Source organism: Coregonus clupeaformis, chromosome 8 (assembly GCF_020615455.1).
Source record: "Coregonus clupeaformis isolate EN_2021a chromosome 8, ASM2061545v1, whole genome shotgun sequence".
Classification (NCBI taxonomy): domain Eukaryota; kingdom Metazoa; phylum Chordata; class Actinopteri; order Salmoniformes; family Salmonidae; genus Coregonus; species Coregonus clupeaformis.
In genome coordinates this window covers 58588505-58611761 of record NC_059199.1, presented here as the reverse complement: position 1 = coordinate 58611761, position 23257 = coordinate 58588505, and the positions used below count along the sequence as shown (strand labels likewise).

General features: G+C 47.6%; 1 protein-coding gene across 1 annotated transcript in view; it reads left to right on the top strand.

Annotated features, from left to right (window-relative positions):
• The first annotated feature begins 4720 nt into the window (after window positions 1-4720).
• LOC121572252 (E3 ubiquitin-protein ligase TRIM71-like) overlaps window positions 4721-23257 on the top strand; it is a 46988-nt gene continuing 28451 nt past the window's right edge. The window contains exon 1 of the mRNA XM_041884222.2: window positions 4721-6613. Coding sequence (XP_041740156.1) covers window positions 5864-6613 — 750 coding nt within the window. The 5' untranslated portion in view covers window positions 4721-5863. The remainder of the gene's footprint in view (window positions 6614-23257) is intronic.

Genomic DNA, 23257 nt, shown 5'->3' with positions numbered 1-23257 from the left:
CTTTATATAGCTAGCTACATCTATGGGCTTTATATAGCCAGCTACATCTATGGGCTTTATATAGCTAGCTACATCTATGGGCTTTATATAGCCAGCTACATCTATGGGCTTTATATAGCTAGCTACATCTATGGGCTTTATATAGCTAGCTACATCTATGGGCTTTATATAGCTAGCTACATCTATGGGCTTTATATAGCTAGCTACATCTATGGGCTTTATATAGCCAGCTACATCTATGGGCTTTATATAGCTAGCTACATCTATGGGCTTTATATAGCCAGCTACATCTATGTGCTTTATATAGCTAGCTACATCTATGGGCTTTATATAGCTAGCTACATCTATGGGCTTTATATAGCTAGCTACATCTATGGGCTTTATATAGCTAGCTACATCTATGGGCTTTATATAGCTAGCTACATCTATGGGCTTTATATAGCTAGCTACAGCTACATCTATGGGCTTTATATAGCTAGCTACATCTATGGGCTTTATATAGCCAGCTACATCTATGGGCTTTATATAGCTAGCTACATCTATCTGCTTTATATAGCCAGCTACATCTATGGGCTTTATATAGCTAGCTACATCTATGGGCTTTATATAGCCAGCTACATCTATGGGCTTTATATAGCTAGCTACATCTATGGGCTTTATATAGCTAGCTACATCTATGGGCTTTATATAGCCAGCTACATCTATGGGCTTTATATAGCTAGCTACATCTATGGGCTTTATATAGCCAGCTACATCTATGTGCTTTATATAGCTAGCTACATCTATGGGCTTTATATAGCTAGCTACATCTATGGGCTTTATATAGCTAGCTACATCTATGGGCTTTATATAGCTAGCTACATCTATGGGCTTTATATAGCCAGCTACATCTATGGGCTTTATATAGCCAGCTACATCTATGGGCTTTATATAGCTAGCTACAGCTACATCTATGGGCTTTATATAGCTAGCTACATCTATGGGCTTTACAGTATATAGCTAGCTACATCTATGGACTTTGATGTTTTTCTGTCGTGTGTAATGTGCAGTAGCCTATATCATATATGTATGGGCTTTTTTGGGCTTGGGCTCATAAAATGTATTTAATGTATGGCTCATCAGGCTCAGGTAACATCAGGCTTGAATTTTAGATCAAAGCTCTAATCAAATCCAGACCTGGGCCTATTTATATGCTTTTATAATGCTTTTGAATGACTGTCACGAGGCTGCCTCCCCTCCTTGTTCGGGCAGGCTTCGGCGTTCGTCGTCACCGGCTTACTAGCCACTGCCGCTCCGTTATTCATCATTCCATTTGTCTTGTCTTGTCAATTACACACACCTGGTTCATATCCCCGCATTACTCCGTGTATACGTGTTCCCTCTGGCCCCTTGTCCTTGTGGGTGATTGTTATTTGTGATTTGAATGTAGCTCGGTTGAGCTACCCGTACCTTGTATTTCTGGGGCTATTGTTCCCCGTGTGCCTGTATTTTGTTGACGCTATCCAGCGTAACTGTTTCCTACGGAATAAACTCTGTATTTGGTCATTTACCCTCCTGCGCCTGACTCCTTCAAATCACACTCACACTAGCGATGAGAACACCATTTCAGTGTACTGTAGGTATGATGTTTGGTTGTATAATGCATTGATTGTTCTTCTGGAACCACAGTCTAAAAGTTTATCTCTCTTCAGTGTCAGTCTGTTATTTTATATTTCTTTACAACAGTGAAAAATAAACTCAATTACTGACTTTGTTATCAGTAATGTGTGTTGTGGATTTGTTTGTTAACAGTAATGTGTGCTGTTTTCCTGTGTGGCTGTTGGTAAGGTCAAGGAACTAGCAATGCCAAAGTCGCGGGTTCAACCCCCACATTCTATAAGTGGATACACTCACTGTACTACCAGTGGCTTGAGATGTGGTCCTCTGTAGCTCAGCTGGTAGAGCACGGCGCTTGTAACGCCAAGGTAGTGGGTTCGATCCCCGGGACCACCCATACACAAAACAATGTATGCACGCATGACTGTAAGTCGCTTTGGATAAAAGCGTCTGCTAAATGGCATATTATTATTATATGGAAGCGCCTGCTAAGTGGAATAATTATGTGCTGAAGGTGGTAATGCTACCTGAGCGCCACTAGGGGGTGTATCCTCTGCTTTTGCCATACATAGAAACAAAAACGTGGAGGTGGTGTCTCGATATGTTCCCTCGTTTAGAGAGAGAGACCCTGATCCGGTCATTTCAGGTCTGTGCGTGTTGACAGAACTATGGGAAGGGAAGGGGTCTAGGAACAGATGGAACTGAGCCCAAGGGTTTGGGGGAACACAACACACGCTAAATAATGGATTTTATCTGATGTATGTCTGTCCTACATAATGTTTTTCTATCGGAGTGTTCTGTAGCATTGCACCCCACTGACTCCCAGCACGTCTCTGTCTCGACAGTGTGTGGGGCCTTAAACCTCCCTCTCCAGCCATGTGTATCCCTGGGGTCTTAGCATGGAGGGACACACTGAATCATGTGATTTAATGGTTGGGAAATATAATTTTAGGACAGACGCTGGCGCTCATGTTAGCTGAGGACAGCACAGACACACAGACAGACAGACAGACAGACAGACAGATACAGGTACATAGAAGAGTGATTGTCTGAAAAGCAGCATCCTGAACTCTCCTTTCGCCCTCCTTCTCCTTTTAACTTTTTTTTCACTCTCTCTCTTCTCCAAACCCTGTTTTCCTCTCTCCCTATGTCTCCAAACCCTGTTTTCCTCCGACTCTCTCCCTGTCTCCAAACCCTGTTTTCCTCTGTCTCTCTCCCTGTCTCCAAACCCTGTTTTCCTCTGTCTCTCCCTGTCTCCAAACCCTGTTCTCCTCTGTATCTCTCTTCTCCAAACCCTGTTTTCCTCTGTCTCTCTCCCTGTCTCCAAACCCTGTTCTCCTCTGTCTCTCTCTCTCTCTTCTCCAAACCCTGTTTTCCTCTGTCTCTCTCCCTGTCTCCAAATACTGTTCTCCTCTGTCTCTCTCCCTGTCTCCAAACCCTGTTTTCCTCTGCTTCTCTCTCTTCTCCAAACCCTGTTTTCCTCTGTCTCTCTCCCTATGTCTCCAAACCCTGTTTTCCTCCGACTCTCTCCCTGTCTCCAAACCCTGTTTTCCTCTGTCTCTCTCCCTGTCTCCAAACCCTGTTTTCCTCTCTCTCTCCCTGTCTCCAAACCCTGTTTTCCCCTGTCTCTCTCTCTTCTCCAAACCCTGTTTTCCTCTGTCTCTCTCTCTTCTCCAAACCCTGTTTTCCTCTGTCTCTCTCTCTTCTCCAAACCCTGTTTTCCTCTGTCTCTCTCCATGTCTCCAAACCCTGTTCTCCTCTCTCTCTCTCTTCTCCAAACCCTGTTTTCCTCTGCCTCTCTCTCTTCTCCAAACCCTGTTTTCCTCTGTCTCTCTCCCTATGTCTCCAAACCCTGTTTTCCTCCGACTCTCTCCCTGTCTCCAAACCCTGTTTTCCTGTCTATCTCCCTGTCTCCAAACCCTGTTTTCCTCTGTCTCTCCCTGTCTCCAAACCCTGTTCTCCTCTGTCTCTCTCCCTGTCTCCAAACCATGTTTTCCTCCGACTCTCTCCCTGTCTCCAAACCCTGTTTTCCTCCGACTCTCTCCCTGTCTCCAAACCCTGTTTCCCTCTGTCTCTCTCCCTGTCTCCAAACCCAGTTTTCCTCTGTCTCTCCCTGTCTCCAAACCCTGTTCTCCTCTGCCTCTCTCTCTTCTCCAAACCCTGTTTTCCTCTGTCTCTCTCCCTGTCTCCAAACCCTGTTTTCCTCTGTCTCTCTCCCTGTCTCCAAACCCTGTTTTCCTCTGTCTCTCCCTGTCTCCAAACCCTGTTCTCCTCTGTCTCTCTCCCTGTCTCCAAACCATGTTTTCCTCCGACTCTCTCCCTGTCTCCAAACCCTGTTTTCCTCCGACTCTCTCCCTGTCTCCAAACCCTGTTTCCCTCTGTCTCTCTCCCTGTCTCCAAACCCAGTTTTCCTCTGTCTCTCTCCCTGTCTCCAAACCCTGTTTTCCTCCGTCTCTCTCTCTTCTCCAAACCCTGTTTTCCTCCGTCTCTCTCTCTTCTCCAAACCCTCTCTTCTTTCTAATCATATTGGGCTATAAATAACAGTCTAAATCACCTGTCTGGACATTTTGTATTGTTTTATCAAATGTAGGCCTATTTGCCTGTGCCGATAGTACACATCTCAATCACCAGGACTAGAGCCTCCCTCACCCCGGTGCAAGCAATAAGCTAAGCCCCTTCCCCACTCCCCTTCCCTCCTCCCAGCCATGGCTGAAGTGTGTGTCTATTCCTCCAAGTAGAATTAAAGGAGTTTTGTCTAGAAGGGATACAGCTTTTTTCAAAATTGACATTTCGTAGCAGGTTTAGGAGAACTTACGCTGCAGGTTAGGATAATTAATGTTAAGGTTAGGAAAGGGTTAAGGTTGGGGTTAGCAAAAAAATTAACATTTGTAGGTAGTATGATTTATTTATTTGTTTATTGTTATTATTTTAACAAATCTATTTTTAAACATACACTATATCGTTTTGGGGAGGAATTGAACTACTCCATACAGTAGGTGGCGGCAATACACCTTATGGGTGTAGTCTGCCAATAAACCTTGTCGAAGAAGAAGAAGAAGAAGAAGAAGAATGTTTAAAGCGTTTGGAGGCTCAGTCTACGCACGCCTATAAACAGGACGGGACGGAGAGCGCGGCCAGCGATAGGAGCGCACCGGGTTGTGTGTGTTTTTATATTTCAGAGCCCGTTTACCAGGGCCTACAGAATTGTTTAAACCAGCTTTTCCATTGGAGTTCCTTTTGGCTCATGCGATTGAAGAGGCTCGAAGGCTCGTGCCATTCCCCCTCCAACTAAGGTTCCAGAGAGGTGCGTGGAAAAGCCCGGTGCAGAGAAAGAAGGGAGAGCATTGCGTACGTAGCCTAAATACATACATGCCTGGGTCTTCGACTGTGGGACTGCGTAAAGGAGTGGGGGTTATTTTGTCGCCAAACGGACCTAAAGTGCGGCAATGAGATCGCGTTGCTGGTGAGCCAGTGCTTTGATGAATAATTTACGGTCTTGTGGGCTGAAAGAGAGTGAACCACAGCCACCGCCGTTTGTAAGCCTCCGACGCCGTCGGAGAGTGCCCTGATGGTGGACTAGAGAGAGCCGACAACACGGGTCTGAAACGGGACGAAAGATTTTGACATTGTCGGTAAAATTCATTGGGGGCGGAGAGAAGGGGTGATGGTGTGTCGGTGGAGGAGGATAGAAGGAGTTTTGGGCACCTTGCGGAGGATCCTATACAAATTCTGTTTTCAGATTATTCTCAAAACCCGCCACATCTAAACCACAACAAACAAACAAACAAACAAATATAAACCAATATCAGTCAACTCTAAATGTGACTATTTTCGACATGCGCTCATGAAAATAGCCCATCCAAGAAATAATAGAATAGATGTATGTAAAGTTGACCATCATTGTAATGAGTAGTGAGTAGTCAGTAATAGTTGTTCTAAAGCCTTATCCAAGTGTAGTGATTGAATCATTGTGAACTGAAGTCAATATTGCAGATTTGATTTTCTATAGGATAATCTTAAAAAATCATGCGATTCAGAATTTTTAAACGGCGTTTCTCTCAGCCAGTATCTGCATATCTGGCGTCAGTTGAGGGTTATGTTTAGGAGATAACACTTACAGGCTTATGCTATCCTATCTACCGCGAACCTCTGGCGGTTTTCCACAGAACACGACTGGAATAACTAACTAACGTTTACTAAATTAATACCTCAGTCTCACTAATACCTCATGTTCTTATAAAGTGTAGCCTTGTTTAAAACACCTCAGATGGCTTCATTCTCAGACTCCGACCTGCAGACCTGTCCTCTCTGCAAGGAGCTCTGCGGCTCCTCCTCTGCTCCCATCTCCTGCAACTCCTCCACCTCCTCCTCCTCCTCTCACTCGTCGTCCTCCTCCTCCCGGCGCCTCCATGTCCTCCCCTGCCTGCACGCCTTCTGCAGGCAGTGTCTGGAGGGCCAGCGCAGTCATAGGGACCCTCTCAAACTCCGCTGCCCCACCTGCGACCAGAAGGTCTCCGTCTCCGAGGCCGGAGTGGACTCGCTCCCTTCCTCCAACTTCCTCTTGAGTAACCTTCTGGACGTGGTCGTGAGCTCAGAGGAGCAGCTCCAACTCGTCCAGAATAAGAACGGCCACCGGTGGGTCGGCGGGGGCTCCATACCCGGGTTCCAGCACCCCCACGGCGGGCTCCTCCTCCCGCACCGCCTGGGAGAGCCCCAGTGCAGCTCCTGTGACGAGGGGAACCCGGCCAGCTCCCACTGCCTGGACTGCCAGGAGTACCTGTGTGATAACTGCATCCGAGCACACCAGAGGGTCCGGCTGACCAAGGACCACTTCGTGGAGAGGCTGGCTGAGAGCCTGCACCATGCGAGCCTAGTCAAGGCCAGCCCCGTCGGAGGTGGAGGAGGGGGGGTAGGAGGAGGTGTGGGGTTGACCCTGACCCAGTCTTTCCAGTCCAACTTCTCCCTGCTGTCTTTGTTCCAGGATAGAATGAGCTTCTGTCAGCACCACGACAACAAGGTAGGAACACAGGAATGAAATGATACGTGCACACACCCACACACACACACACACACACACACACACACACTCAAACGACTGAGGTCTGGGCCTCTATGGCACAGGAGGTATTGCCTTCACTCTCTGGATCCGCAGGGTTTCTGGTTGGAACACCACTGCGCTTGCTGCAGCTATAGGTTCAGTCCTTACAGCTGGTCTTTATATGGCCATAGTTCTCCTACTGTATACTGCACATTGACCCTCTCACATTCACTCTGTACACACAGACACAGCTATGTCAAAAACAAACAAACACCAACATGAACTGTGTATAACCCCCCCCCGTTGGCTGCTGTTGGAAGTAGGGACACACACACAGCCAGTAAGGTTGGGGGGTAGTGTTGAGGCAGGGGTTGGGGGGTAGTGTAGTGTTGGGGCAGGGGTTGGGGGGTAGTGTAGTGTTGAGGCAGGGGTTGGGGGGTAGAGTAGTGTTGAGGCAGGGGTTGGGGGGTAGAGTAGTGTTGGGGCAGGGGTTGGGGGGTAGAGTAGTGTTGAGGCAGGGGTTGGGGGGAGAGTAGTGTTGAGGCAGGGGTTGGGGGGTAGAGTAGTGTTGAGGCAGGGGTTGGGGGTAGTGTAGTGTTGAGGCAGGGGTTGGGGGGTAGAGTAGTGTTGAGGCAGGGGTTGGGGGGTAGAGTAGTGTTGAGGCAGGGGTTGGGGGGTAGTGTAGTGTTGAGGCAGGGGTTGGGGGTAGAGTAGTGTTGAGGCAGGGGTTGGGGGGTAGAGTAGTGTTGGGGCAGGGGTTGGGGGGTAGTGTTGGGGCAGGGGTTGGGGGGTAGTGTAGTGTTGGGGCAGGGGTTGGGGGGTAGTGTAGTGTTGGGGCAGGGGTTGGGGGTAGAGTAGTGTTGGGGCAGGGGTTGGGGGTAGTGTAGTGTTGGGGCAGGGGTTGGGGGGTAGAGTAGTGTTGAGGCAGGGGTTGGGGGTAGAGTAGTGTTGAGGCAGGGGTTGGGGGGTAGTGTTGAGGCAGGGGTTGGGGGGTAGAGTAGTGTTGAGGCAGGGGTTGGGGGGTAGTGTAGTGTTGAGGCAGGGGTTGGGGGGGGTAGTGTAGTGTTGGGGCAGGGGTTGGGGGTAGTGTAGTGTTGGGGGGTAGAGTAGTGTTGGGGCAGGGGTTGGGGGGTAGTGTAGTGTTGGGGCAGGGGTTGGGGGTAGTGTAGTGTTGGGGCAGGGGTTGGGGGGTAGTGTAGTGTTGTGGCAGGGGTTGGGGGTAGTGTAGTGTTGGGGCAGGGGTTGGGGGGAGTGTAGTGTTGGGGCAGGGGTTGGGGGTAGTGTAGTGTTGGGGCAGGGGTTGGGGGGTAGTGTAGTGTTGGGGGTAGAGTAGTGTTGGGGCAGGGGTTGGGGGTAGTGTAGTGTTGGGGCAGGGGTTGGGGGTAGTGTAGTGTTGGGGCAGGGGTTGGGGGTAGTGTAGTGTTGTGGCAGGGGTTGGGGGTAGTGTAGTGTTGGGGCAGGGGTTGGGGGTAGTGTAGTGTTGGGGCAGGGGTTGGGGGGGTAGTGTAGTGTTGGGGCAGGGGTTGGGGGGTAGTGTAGTGTTGGGGCAGGGGTTGGGGGGTAGTGTAATGTTGTGGCAGGGGTTGGGGGGTAGTGTTGTGGCAGGGGTTGGGGGGTAGTGTTGAGGCAGGGGTTGGGGGGTAGTGTAGTGTTGGGGCAGGGGTTGGGGGGTAGTGTAGTGTTGGGGCAGGGGTTGGGGGGTAGTGTTGGGGCAGGGGTTGGGGGGTAGAGTAGTGTTGGGGCAGGGGTTGGGGGTAGGTAGTGTTGGGGCAGGGGTTGGGGTGGTAGAGTAGTGTTGGGGCAGGGGTTGGGGGGTAGTGTTGTGGCAGGGGTTGGGGGGTAGTGTTGTGGCAGGGGTTGGGGGGGTAGTGTAGTGTTGTGGCAGGGGTTGGGGGTAGTGTAGTGTTGGGGCAGGGGTTGGGGGTAGAGTAGTGTTGGGGCAGGGGTTGGGGGTAGAGTAGTGTTGGGGCAGGGGTTGGGGGGTAGTGTAGTGTTGTGGCAGGGGTTGGGGGGGTAGTGTAGTGTTGGGGGCAGGGGTTGGGGGGTAGTGTAGTGTTGGGGCAGGGGTTGGGGGGTAGAGTAGTGTTGGGGCAGGGGTTGGGGGTAGAGTAGTGTTGGGGCAGGGGTTGGGGGTAGTGTAGTGTTGAGGCAGGGGTTGGGGGGTAGAGTAGTGTTGAGGCAGGGGTTGGGGGGTAGAGTAGTGTTGGGGCAGGGGTTGGGGGGGTGTAGTGTTGGGGCAGGGGTTGGGGGGTAGAGTAGTGTTGGGGCAGGGGTTGGGGGGTAGTGTAGTGTTGGGGCAGGGGCAGGGGTTGGGGGTAGAGTAGTGTTGGGGCAGGGGTTGGGGGTAGTGTTGGGGCAGGGGTTGGGGGGTAGAGTAGTGTTGGGGCAGGGGTTGGGGGGTAGTGTTGGGGCAGGGGTTGGGGGGTAGTGTTGGGGCAGGGGTTGGGGGGTAGTGTTGAGGCAGGGGTTGGGGGGTAGTGTTGGGGCAGGGGTTGGGGGTAGAGTAGTGTTGGGGTTGGGGGGTAGAGTAGTGTTGGGGCAGGGGTTGGGGGGTAGAGTAGTGTTGGGGCAGGGGTTGGGGGTAGTGTTGGGGCAGGGGTTGGGGGGTAGTGTTGAGGCAGGGGTTGGGGGTAGTGTTGGGGCAGGGGTTGGGGGGTAGTGTAGTGTTGGGGCAGGGGTTGGGGTGTAGAGTAGTGTTGGGGGGTAGAGTAGTGTTGGGGGGTAGAGTAGTGTTGGGGTTGGGGGGTAGTGTAGTGTTGGGGTTGGGGGGTAGTGTAGTGTTGGGGGCAGTGTAGTATAGAGGGTTGAATGGTTGGTTGGTTGGTATTCAAGCAGGGGTGGTGGGCTTGTAAAACGAGGAATGCGGGTTGTTTGGAAATGGAAGTGGGTGTGTGTGTGTGTGTGTGTGTTAGACACACACACACACACACACACACACGTGTAACCTACTCCCCTCTTGGTAGTCTTGGATCGGCGGGTGGGGGATGTTGGGGGGGTGGGAATGCTGTTTGTCCAGAATCCATTGTGGACCTTGTATCCAGTTTAACACCCATTTCCACAGCACAAGTCACTCATTGTTTCTCTTTGTCACACACATCCCCTAACCTCTGTCCATGTATTAGGAGAGAGACTAGAGACCCCATTCCCTTGTCTACTGGTTCAACAGGATCTTCTGCTTGTGGTTGTTAGGCGAGAACCAGTTCTGAAAACACACACGCAGGGAAATTGAGAGGGGGAGGGGTTTGCCTCCTCATCAACAATAACTGGTGTGCTCACTGGAGCACGGTTTAAGTGTCCACCCATTGGTCACCCGTCTTGGAATACCTGATGGTTAAATGCAGACCCTTCTACCTCCCCGAGGGAGTTTTCAGCTGTTATCGTGACTGTTGTATACGTTCTACCTCCAAGCCATAGACTGTTCTCTCTGCTTCCGCACGGCAAGCGGAACCAGTGCATCCAGTATGACACCAACAGGCCCCTGAACAGCTTCTATCCTCAAGCCGTAGCTATTTGGGTAACTAAATAGCTAACACAATTGCTACTAGGATATGCACATTCACAGGACCCTACACCCAAACACTAATTTGCTCACACACAAATAAGATGCACATACTGTACAGTTATACTGACTACAACAGAGCCCACTCGTATACAATCATCATATACGCTGCTGCTATTCTGTTTATTATATATCCTGATGCCTAGTCACCTTACCACTATACATATCTACCTCTATCACTCCAGTATCCCTGCACATTGTTAATATGGGACTGGAACTGACCCTGTATATAGTCACCTTACCCCTATACATATCTACCTCCATCACTCCAGTATCCCTGCACATTGGAAATATGGTAATAGAACTGACCCTGTATATAGTCACCTTACCCCTATACAAATCTACCTCCATCACTCCAGTATCCCTGAACATTGTAAATATGGTAATTGAACTGACCCTGTATAGTATGCTTACGTATTTTCTCAAGTTCTTCTTAATTTTGTGTTTTTGTTCTACCTGATGTTATTTCTAGTATTACATTATTGATTACTGCATTGTTGGGTTTAGAGCTGAAAGAAAGGCATTTGACTGTATTTGTGTTGCTAGGACCCAACATAATGGTAGTGCAGCGACTGTATTTGGCCTCCCAGAGAGTCTCTTCCTGTGTCACGCTGAAATGAACGACTGGCTTTAGGTTCATACAGCCGTAACATGGGCCTTTTCTCATTTGAGTAAAAGTCCGTCCTCCACCCTCACTCCTCCGTCCTCTCTCCTCTGTGACCCGGAAACCGATGAGTGGTTGAGATGTCAATTCGTTAGTAGGTGAAAGGAAGTTTAATCAAGGATAGTCTTATGTATCCTACCTAAGTCCTTCATGGAAGAGTTTTGAAATCTGCCACACCCCCCTTTGAATCAGCTGTTGTTTTGTCTGAAGAGAAAAGCATGCACACGTTTAAAAACCATACTTATCGTTTTATCTAGAAATTGTCTTGCACATCTAGCAATAACTTTTTATAACTTTACACATTTATATTGGGATCTACCCCTGTAAATGTCATTTGTCTGAGTCTCAGTTCATTCCCTCTCCTCGATTACCTTTCACCTTTTTCCAAAGGAGCCGAGAGAGGACGCAGGAGTTGAGCAAATCCATTTGAGAAAAGGCCATGATCAGAGAGACATCGGAAAGGAGAGCCTTATCTGACACACGTACAGTCAGTTTATGAGGCTTTAAGAGGAAACTTGACCCAGGGCTGAGACTGATACAACAGCAAAGGAATTCCCGTAACTGAATTTGGGCCTCAAGTTCTCTCTCTCCGTCTCTCTCTCTCTGTGTCTCTCTCTCTCCATGTCTGTCTCTCTCTCTCTGTGTCTGTCTCTCTGTCGCTCTCTCTCTCTCTGTATGTCTCTCTCTGTCTGTCTCTCTCTCTCTCTCTCTCTGTCGCTGTCTGTCTCGCTGTCTGTCTGTCTCTCTCTCTGTGTGTGTGTGTACACATACACACACAGTCTGTGTTTCTCATCAGCAGTATGTTGAAGACAGTAGTTATGAAGGTGATGGAGTAATTGTTGACTCTCCATACACCTCATGGAATATACCTTTCTGTCTGGCCTGGGTTTTTCCACACAGACAGTCACATTGCTGCACTGTATTCCCTTTTGGTGCTGTGTGTGTGTGTGGAGGGCAGGCATCGAAGTTTGAGTTCCTCTTTCTTCCTGCATCTCCCATCTGTGGGCCCTTATCCTACCAAGATTTGTGTTTCTGAGCAGCCAGCAGAGTTAGATTATGTGAAGTCGGACTTCCAGGGTATTAATTCACAACATGTGCCTCACAATTGGAGAACTGCCCCAATGTTTCCTGTGTGTGTCTCCCTCGTGGGCAGCTTTGATGTGGATCTGTCTGTATTGAGTTAATGGATAGAGAGAGAGACGATAGACCTTGGCCTTTTACCACTGTATTGGTATTGGATGAAAATTCAACCGATATTCAATAGATAGAATGAAAAAAGGGACTCTCATGCTCATCAGAACACTTACTGCCATTTTCATGATGTGTCATTATTGTCAATGTATAAAATCAATATTTGAAGCATAGTTATTGGACAATTGCTCTTTTGGATGGCAATTTAGGAGAATTCAGTGTGGAATAATGACACTTTCATTTTCCCGCTGTGAAACAGTATGTCGGCAGACATATCATTATCAGTTAGTTTTGTCCCCCCAAAAATGGGTGTAGGACCCCAAAAAAACATATAGGTCGGGCTCTAGATTAGACATTTTATGTTTCCTGCTGTCCCCCTCTGACCGCGCGCTGTCCCCCTCTGACCGCGCGCTGTCCCCCTCTGACCGCGCACTGTCCCCCTCTGACCACACGCTGACCCCCTCTGACCGCGCGCTGTCCCCCTCTGACCGCGCACTGTCCCCCTCTGACCACACGCTGACCCCCTCTGACCGCGCGCTGTCCCCCTCTGACCGCGCGCTGTCCCCCTCTGACCGCGCGCTGTCCCCCTCTGACCGCGCGCTGTCCCCCTCTGACCGCGCGCTGTCCCCCTCTGACCGCGCGCTGTCCTCTTTCTCCTTAGTGTTTTTCTTGTCATCATGTCTTTAATCTGCCGATCTCATGGGGATTATTAATATTTATCAGTAGTAGTTCTGTTGATGTCACACACTGTCATTAATATTCAACTTCATTATAACAATGGCAGATTTTCCTGTGTGTACTATGATCCTCTTCACACACCCAAGGCAATCCCTCATGTGGAAGTGTCAGCTTCCCTGTGTAAGCAGGACACTTCCATGTACGGGTCACTCTCTTTAGGCTGACATGCTGGTGTGTGTCATGGCCTGGTGGAGGATAGCTGCCTGACCCTCGACTTTAGCTCCTACACACACACACACACACACACACACACACACACACACACACACACACTTAGCATGCATGTCAGACGAGCAAAACAAAATACCTACCAGCTGCTTCACTACTCTTTCACACACCCCTCCCCTTCCTTCCTTCCTTCCTTCCTACCCTCTTTCTCACTCCCTTTTTAGCTTCCCCTCTCTCTCTTTCTTTCTCTCCTGTCTTCATCTTTATTCTGCTGTTCCTTCAATCTCAAATTTGATCTATATATTCTTTTTGCTCTTTCCTCTTCCTCCATGTGTCTCCTCCTCTCTTGTCCCCCCCCTCTTTTTCCATCACCTGCTGCTGAAGAGGCCAGCTGACTGTTGTTGTGTTTTCCTTCCCTGTTGGAGAACCGGCCAATCATATCGCTCACTGCCAGCCCCTGCCCCCCTCTGTCGTATCTGGACCAGTTTACATCAGCGTTTTGTGTGGCAACAAGCCAACGGGAGCTCCCTAATGAGAGAGCGGGAGGGGGGAGGGGGGAGGAAAAGAGGGGGAGGGAGGAATTGTAACAGGGCTGGATTGTCAGGATTGGAGGCAGGCTCTCTTCCTCCCTCTTATCTCTTGTTCTCTCTATCGTGTGTGTGTGTGCACATCGCACCAAATGTAGATCTACAGATGTCTGACTGCCGAAAAAATGTTTTAACGATTCTACATGTAAAATGGGTGCGAACTCTGTTCGCAAATTACATTTAAGTTGCTAAGTACTCTCGGCCAGCGATGTTACGGGTGTGTCTGAGCTCTAAGGGCCGTGTGGCTCCTGGTTGGAATCGGGAAAGCCCAGATAAGGACGGAGCAGGAAGCTATGTATCTGTCTCTCTGTGTCAGCCCTATCAGGCTTGTTGCTCTGGCCACAGGTGACCCCCAGAAGCTGCTACTGCAAGGGAAGCCAAAATGTGTGGATAATGCTAAATTCTATTTTCTGAACTAAAAGGAGGGTAATGGGGCATAGCGAATGTCTGTCGGTATTTGTGATCAGACGTCTTTTTTCCGTCATTGTCGTTGTTGTTGACCCTGCCGGGCTGAGGCATGTAAACAAAGTGAAATAATTTCCTTATAGCTTGTGGCGGAGTATATGTTGGAGTGTGTGTGTGATTGCCTTTGTGTGTATGTGACAGACTGAGAGGGACGGAAACTATCCAAATCCAAACCTGTGAACTCTGTATTCAGACCAATGTACTCTATTGGCGTATTTCCACTAAGGACTTACCCCAGTATTTTACCCAAAAGGCTCAGACTTTTTGGTTTCCATTTATGCGTGCCGGCACCCGTGTCTCACTGGGCCGACTTGGGACCTTGGCCCAGGTCCCTGATACTTTTCAGATGCATTTGCATAACAATGGCTCACTGTGAACGTGGGTTAACGCCTTCTCACAAAGAACTGTCTTGGCAAGTCCACGGTGTCAGCCCTAGCTATGTGGAAACACCATTCCCCAAAAATAACACTAAAGCAACATTAACATAATCATTGGTGACCCACTGGTGCTGTATTGGGGAAAAACCCATAAGTAAGTACATTTTCATACTGGCCCCCCCTGTGGGAAACGAACCCACAACCCTGGCGTTGCAAGCGCCATGCTCTACCAACTGAGCTACACGGGGCCTATATCTGGTATAGAAATATCTGGTATGTGGGGCTGGTAACAGATCTGGTATTATAGAAAAGGACTCAATGTGAACAATCATGGTGGTTCCACATAAATGTTTTTTAACAGTATTTCCCAGGGCAGGAATTTCTGACCCAATGGTGTGATGTTAGTGGCTATGCACCCGAGAGCTATAGCCACCATGCTGCTAACGATAGCTTTATTTATCAGAGAGCTAGCTGCCATGCTGCTAACTATAGCATTGTTTATCAGAGAGCTAGTCACCATGCTAACATTTAGCTTTATGTTACTGTTATTGTTCTGCTTTGAAACAAGGAGGTTTTATGTGTTTGAGCGTGTTAGCGAGAGTGTGTGTGTGGGTGGGTGGAGGGCACAGGAGGTTGGGGGCACCTTTAATTGGGGAGGACGGACTCATGGTAATGGCTCGGGCGGAATTAGTGGAACGGTATCAAATACATCAAACACATGGTTTCCAGGTGTTTGAAGCCATTCTTTATGCTCCGTTCCAGCCATTATTATGAGCTGTCCTCCCCTCCGCAGCCTCCACTGGTGGAGGGGTGGCTTTCCGTGCATGGGGGGGGTAGTAACGTCCGGTGCACTAATGAAATACAATAACTCACTTCCCTGTAGCTCTGCTTCACTGAAAGGCTTTTTATGGGTGTGTGTGTGACATCATCCCCTTCCCAGAAGGCCCCCAGACTCTTCAGTCCACACTCCATTTCACACATCATCCATGTTTTCCTTTCTGTGGTGTGTGTGTGGGTGCGTTTGCGTAGGTTTATGTGTAATGGTGGGTGTGTCTGTATGTGGGATCAAATATGTGTCATCATCTCCGGTCATTGGCAGTTGTACCTTTCTTTGAGTTTTACCGTCACACACCATCTAGGAGTTGTATCACCTAGGATAGGGATCAACAACTAGATTCAGCCCCAAACAGGTATAATATTTGACTAAAGCATAGTCATTTCAAACCTTGCTTACATTTGTATACGATCACATACAGTATCTCTCTATTATGTGTAGGAATACTTTGGAACAGATTTCCTAAAATAACTTGGAGTTGAATAGCTGGTGTTTTTAGTCTTGTCCCAAAAAACAACCTGCTCAGAAAACCACCAGTTGGGGAAACCTGATCTAGGAGTTGTACGATCACACTCCATCTAGGAGTTGTACGATCACACTCCATCTAGGAGTAGTACGATCACACTCCATCTAGGAGTAGTACGATCACACTCCATCTAGGAGTAGTACGATCACACTCCATCTAGGAGTAGTACGATCACACTCCATCTAGGAGTAGTACCATCTTGGAGTAGTACCATCACACACCATCTTGGAGTAGTACCATCACACACCATCTCGGAGTAGTACCATCACACACCATCTCGGAGTAGTACCATCACACACCATCTAGGAGTAGTACCATCACACACCATCTCGGAGTAGTACCATCTCGGAGTAGTACCATCTCGGAGTAGTACCATCTAGGAGTAGTACCATCACACCATCTAGGAGTAGATGTAGGGATGGGTATTTGAAATTTAAATATTCGAAGGGTAATTCCACGGTAACAGAATTATGCTGAGATTTTAAAATGTATGCCAAACAAAAAAACATTGATTTCATAGTTTAACAAACCATAGCACAAAATGCATAATGACTACTTTTAACTATTTACACAGTAAATGTGTTTTTGTTGAATTTTCTATGGAAATTGTTAAAAGTAGCATTCAGATTCAGTTCTCTAAATTCAGATTCAAAACCAGAGACAACATCCTGGTAGTGCATAGAGGTCTATGGTTTGTTCAACTGTGAAATCAATGGTTTTTGTCTGGTATACATTTTATTCATATACTGTAACTGCGCCCATCCCTGCTAGCGTCTCTCTTTTTTATTTTTATTTTGAAATGATAAAGCTTTATTGGGACCTAAGAGCTGAACACAGGGAGCTGGTCTTAGCTTTATGGTCGAGGGTCACACTGCTTGCGTAGAGTGGTTATAAAGCCTGCATAAAGCAGTAATTATGCTACAGACGTACAGTGGTTGTGATCAGGAGTGGATTGGGGTGGTGTCATGACTTTGTCGGTTAATTATATTTCCCTAAAGTCCTCCTCTGGTTTTAGAAGTTCGGTGTGGATTTGACCCCTTTACCTTGGTAGCACACCTATGGCGTTACAACCCCGTTACCTTGGTAGCACACCTATGGCGTTACAACCCCGTTACCTTGGTAGCACACCTATGGCGTTACAACCCCGTTACCTTGGTAGCACACCTATGGCGTTACAACCCCGTTACCTTGGTAGCACACCTATGGCGTTACAACCCTGTTACCTTGGTAGCACACCTATGGCGTTACAACCCTGTTACCTTGGTAGCACACCTATGGTGCCTGTTTTTCATGTTTCTGTGTCATGCACTTTCTGTGTGTTTTATTTGTTGTGATTCAGGCTCATGGAATGCCTAGAGAATTCATGGATGGGGGTGTGTGATGTTTTCTTGGAGGCTATAGGAAGCTCCTCCTCCTGCTAGAGGATCCTGTGATAGTCATTCAATAATATTGACTCCATTCCAGGAACCGTGTTATATAATCCACAAGAAACCCCAGCCGCGTGTGTGTGTGTTTTTACAGGTTTAACGACTCATTGTTGCAGCTGACGCATGATAGTGGTGGTGGAGTCTCTATAGTAAGTAGCAGCTGACACATGATAGTGGTGGTGAAGTCTCTATAGTAAGTAGCAGCTGACACATGATAGTGGTGGTGAAGTCTATAGTAAGTAGCAGCTGACACATGATAGTGGTGGAGTCTATAGTAAGTAGCAGCTGACACATGATAGTGGTGGTGGAGTCTATAGTAAGTAGCAGCTGACACATGTTAGTGGTGGTGAAGTCTCTATAGTAAGTAGCAGCTGACACATGATAGTGGTGGTGGAGTCTCTATAGTAAGTAGCAGCTGACACATGATAGTGGTGGTGAAGTCTATAGTAAGTAGCAGCTGACACATGATAGTGGTGGTGGAGTCTCTATAGTAAGTAGCAGCTGACACATGATAGTGGTGGTGAAGTCTATAGTAAGTAGCAGCTGACACATGATAGTGGTGGTGGAGTCTCTATAGTAAGTAGCAGCTGACACATGATAGTGGTGGTGGAGTCTCTATAGTAAGTAGCAGCTGACACATGATAGTGGTGGTGGAGTCTATAGTAAGTAGCAGCTGACGCATGATAGTGGTGGTGGAGTCTATAGTAAGTAGCAGCTGACGCATGATAGTGGTGGTGGAGTCTCTATAGTAAGTAGCAGCTGACACATGATAGTGGTGGTGGAGTCTCTATAGTAAGTAGCAGCTGACGCATGATAGTGGTGGTGGAGTCTCTATAGTAAGTAGCAGCTGACACATGATAGTGGTGGTGGAGTCTCTATAGTAAGTAGCAGCTGACGCATGATAGTGGTGGTAGAGTCTATAGTAAGTAGCAGCTGACGCATGATAGTGGTGGTGAAGTCTATAGTAAGTAGCAGCTGACACATGATAGTGGTGGTGAAGTCTATAGTAAGTAGCAGCTGACGCATGATAGTGGTGGTGGAGTCTCTATAGTAAGTAGCAGCTGACACATGATAGTGGTGGTGGAGTCTATAGTAAGTAGCAGCTGACGCATGATAGTGGTGGTGGAGTCTATAGTAAGTAGCAGCTGACACATGATAGTGGTGGTGGAGTCTATAGTAAGTAGCAGCTGACGCATGATAGTGGTGGTGAAGTCTATAGTAAGTAGCAGCTGACGCATGATAGTGGTGGTGGAGTCTCTATAGTAAGTAGCAGCTGACACATGATAGTGGTGGTGAAGTCTCTATAGTAAGTAGCAGCTGATGCATGATAGTGGTGGTGAAGTCTATAGTAAGTAGCAGCTGACACATGATAGTGGTGGTGAAGTCTCTATAGTAAGTAGCAGCTGACACATGATAGTGGTGGAGTCTCTATAGTAAGTAGCAGCTGACACATGATAGTGGTGGTGGAGTCTATAGTAAGTAGCAGCTGACGCATGATAGTGGTGGTGAAGTCTCTATAGTAAGTAGCAACTGACACATGATAGTGGTGGTGGAGTCTCTATAGTAAGTAGCAGCTGACACATGATAGTGGTGGTGGAGTCTCTATAGTAAGTAGCAGCTGACACATGATAGTGGTGGTGGAGTCTCTATAGTAAGTAGCAGCTGACACATGATAGTGGTGGTGGAGTCTATAGTAAGTAGCAGCTGACACATGATAGTGGTGGTGGAGTCTATAGTAAGTAGCAGCTGACACATGATAGTGGTGGTGGAGTCTATAGTAAGTAGCAGCTGACGCATGATAGTGGTGGTGGAGTCTATAGTAAGTAGCAGCTGACACATGATAGTGGTGGTGGAGTCTCTATAGTAAGTAGCAGCTGACACATGATAGTGGTGGTGAAGTCTCTATAGTAAGTAGCAGCTGATGCATGATAGTGGTGGTGAAGTCTATAGTAAGTAGCAGCTGACACATGATAGTGGTGGTGAAGTCTCTATAGTAAGTAGCAGCTGATGCATGATAGTGGTGGTGAAGTCTATAGTAAGTAGCAGCTGACACATGATAGTGGTGGTGAAGTCTATAGTAAGTAGCAGCTGACACATGATAGTGGTGGTGGAGTCTCTATAGTAAGTAGCAGCTGACGCATGATAGTGGTGGTGAAGTCTCTATAGTAAGTAGCAACTGACACATGATAGTGGTGGTGGAGTCTCTATAGTAAGTAGCAGCTGACACATGATAGTGGTGGTGGAGTCTCTATAGTAAGTAGCAGCTGACACATGATAGTGGTGGTGGAGTCTCTATAGTAAGTAGCAGCTGACACATGATAGTGGTGGTGAAGTCTCTATAGTAAGTAGCAGCTGACGCATGATAGTGGTGGTGAAGTCTATAGTAAGTAGCAGCTGACACATGATAGTGGTGGAGTCTATAGTAAGTAGCAGCTGACACATGATAGTGGTGGTGGAGTCTATAGTAAGTAGCAGCTGACACATGATAGTGGTGGTGGAGTCTCTATAGTAAGTAGCAGCTGACACATGATAGTGGTGGTGGAGTCTATAGTAAGTAGCAGCTGACACATGATAGTGGTGGTGGAGTCTATAGTAAGTAGCAGCTGACACATGATAGTGGTGGTGGAGTCTCTATAGTAAGTAGCAGCTGACACATGATAGTGGTGGTGAAGTTTCTATAGTAAGTAGCAGCTGACGCATGATAGTGGTGGTGGAGTCTATAGTAAGTAGCAGCTGACACATGATAGTGGTGGTGGAGTCTATAGTAAGTAGCAGCTGACGCATGATAGTGGTGGTGGAGTCTCTATAGTAAGTAGCAGCTGACACATGATAGTGGTGGTGGAGTCTCTATAGTAAGTAGCAGCTGACGCATGATAGTGGTGGTGGAGTCTCTATAGTAAGTAGCAGCTGACACATGATAGTGGTGGTGGAGTCTATAGTAGTTGCAGCTGACACATGATAGTGGTGGTGGAGTCTCTATAGTAAGTAGCAGCTGACACATGATAGTGGTGGTGGAGTCTATAGTAAGTAGCAGCTGACACATGATAGTGGTGGTGGAGTCTCTATAGTAAGTAGCAGCTGACACATGATAGTGGTGGTGGAGTCTCTATAGTAAGTAGCAGCTGACACATGATAGTGGTGGTGGAGTCTATAGTAAGTAGCAGCTGACACATGATAGTGGTGGTGGAGTCTCTATAGTAAGTAGCAGCTGACACATGATAGTGGTGGTGGAGTCTCTATAGTAAGTAGCAGCTGACACATGATAGTGGTGGTGGAGTCTATAGTAAGTAGCAGCTGACGCATGATAGTGGTGGTGGAGTCTATAGTAAGTAGCAGCTGACACATGATAGTGGTGGTGGAGTCTATAGTAAGTAGCAGCTGACACATGATAGTGGTGGAGTCTCTATAGTAAGTAGCAGCTGACAAATGATAGTGGTGGTGGAGTCTATAGTAAGTAGCAGCTGACGCATGATAGTGGTGGTGGAGTCTATAGTAAGTAGCAGCTGACACATGATAGTGGTGGTGAAGTCTATAGTAAGTAGCAGCTGACACATGATAGTGGTGGTGGAGTCTATAGTAAGTAGCAGCTGACGCATGATAGTGGTGGTGGAGTCTATAGTAAGTAGCAGCTGACACATGATAGTGGTGGAGTCTCTATAGTAAGTAGCAGCTGACACATGTTAGTGGTGGTGGAGTCTCTATAGTAAGTAGCAGCTGACACATGATAGTGGTGGTGGAGTCTCTATAGTAAGTAGCAGCTGACACATGATAGTGGTGGTGGAGTCTATAGTAAGTAGCAGCTGACACATGATAGTGGTGGTGAAGTCTATAGTAAGTAGCAGCTGACACATGATAGTGGTGGTGAAGTCTATAGTAAGTAGCAGCTGACACATGATAGTGGTGGTGGAGTCTATAGTAAGTAGCAGCTGACGCATGATAGTGGTGGTGGAGTCTCTATAGTAAGTAGCAGCTGACACATGATAGTGGTGGTGGAGTCTCTATAGTAAGTAGCAGCTGACGCATGATAGTGGTGGTGGAGTCTCTATAGTAAGTAGCAGCTGACGCATGATAGTGGTGGTGGAGTCTATAGTAAGTAGCAGCTGACACATGATAGTGGTGGTGGAGTCTCTATAGTAAGTAGCAGCTGACACATGATAGTGGTGGTGGAGTCTATAGTAAGTAGCAGCTGACACATGATAGTGGTGGTGGAGTCTCTATAGTAAGTAGCAGCTGACACATGATAGTGGTGGTGGAGTCTCTATAGTAAGTAGCAGCTGACACATGATAGTGGTGGTGGAGTCTATAGTAAGTAGCAGCTGACACATGATAGTGGTGGTGAAGTCTATAGTAAGTAGCAGCTGACACATGATAGTGGTGGTGGAGTCTCTATAGTAAGTAGCAGCTGACGCATGATAGTGGTGGTGGAGTCTCTATAGTAAGTAGCAGCTGACGCATGATAGTGGTGGTGGAGTCTCTATAGTAAGTAGCAGCTGACGCATGATAGTGGTGGTGGAGTCTATAGTAAGTAGCAGCTGACACATGATAGTGGTGGTGAAGTCTATAGTAAGTAGCAGCTGACACATGATAGTGGTGGTGGAGTCTATAGTAAGTAGCAGCTGACGCATGATAGTGGTGGTGGAGTCTATAGTAAGTAGCAGCTGACACATGATAGTGGTGGTGAAGTCTATAGTAAGTAGCAGCTGACACATGATAGTGGTGGTGGAGTCTCTATAGTAAGTAGCAGCTGACACATGATAGTGGTGGTGGAGTCTCTATAGTAAGTAGCAGCTGACACATGATAGTGGTGGTGGAGTCTCTATAGTAAGTAGCAGCTGACACATGATAGTGGTGGTGGAGTCTCTATAGTAAGTAGCAGCTGACACATGATAGTGGTGGTGGAGTCTCTATAGTAAGTAGCAGCTGACACATGATAGTGGTGGAGTCTCTATAGTAAGTAGCAGCTGACGCATGATAGTGGTGGTGAAGTCTCTATAGTAAGTAGCAACTGACACATGATAGTGGTGGTGGAGTCTCTATAGTAAGTAGCAGCTGACACATGATAGTGGTGGTGGAGTCTATAGTAAGTAGCAGCTGACACATGATAGTGGTGGTGGAGTCTCTATAGTAAGTAGCAGCTGACACATGATAGTGGTGGTGAAGTCTCTATAGTAAGTAGCAGCTGACGCATGATAGTGGTGGTGAAGTCTATAGTAAGTAGCAGCTGACACATGATAGTGGTGGAGTCTATAGTAAGTAGCAGCTGACACATGATAGTGGTGGTGGAGTCTATAGTAAGTAGCAACTGACACATGATAGTGGTGGAGTCTCTATAGTAAGTAGCAGCTGACACATGATAGTGGTGGTGAAGTCTATAGTAAGTAGCAGCTGACACATGATAGTGGTGGTGGAGTCTATAGTAAGTAGCAGCTGACACATGATAGTGGTGGTGAAGTCTATAGTAAGTAGCAGCTGACACATGATAGTGGTGGTGGAGTCTATAGTAAGTAGCAGCTGACGCATGATAGTGGTGGTGGAGTCTCTATAGTAAGTAGCAGCTGACACATGATAGTGGTGGTGGAGTCTATAGTAAGTAGCAGCTGACGCATGATAGTGGTGGTGGAGTCTCTATAGTAAGTAGCAGCTGACACATGATAGTGGTGGTGGAGTCTCTATAGTAAGTAGCAGCTGACACATGATAGTGGTGGTGGAGTCTATAGTAAGTAGCAGCTGACACATGATAGTGGTGGTGAAGTCTATAGTAAGTAGCAGCTGACACATGATAGTGGTGGTGGAGTCTCTATAGTAAGTAGCAGCTGACGCATGATAGTGGTGGTGGAGTCTCTATAGTAAGTAGCAGCTGACGCATGATAGTGGTGGTGGAGTCTCTATAGTAAGTAGCAGCTGACGCATGATAGTGGTGGTGGAGTCTATAGTAAGTAGCAGCTGACACATGATAGTGGTGGTGAAGTCTATAGTAAGTAGCAGCTGACACATGATAGTGGTGGTGGAGTCTATAGTAAGTAGCAGCTGACGCATGATAGTGGTGGTGGAGTCTATAGTAAGTAGCAGCTGACACATGATAGTGG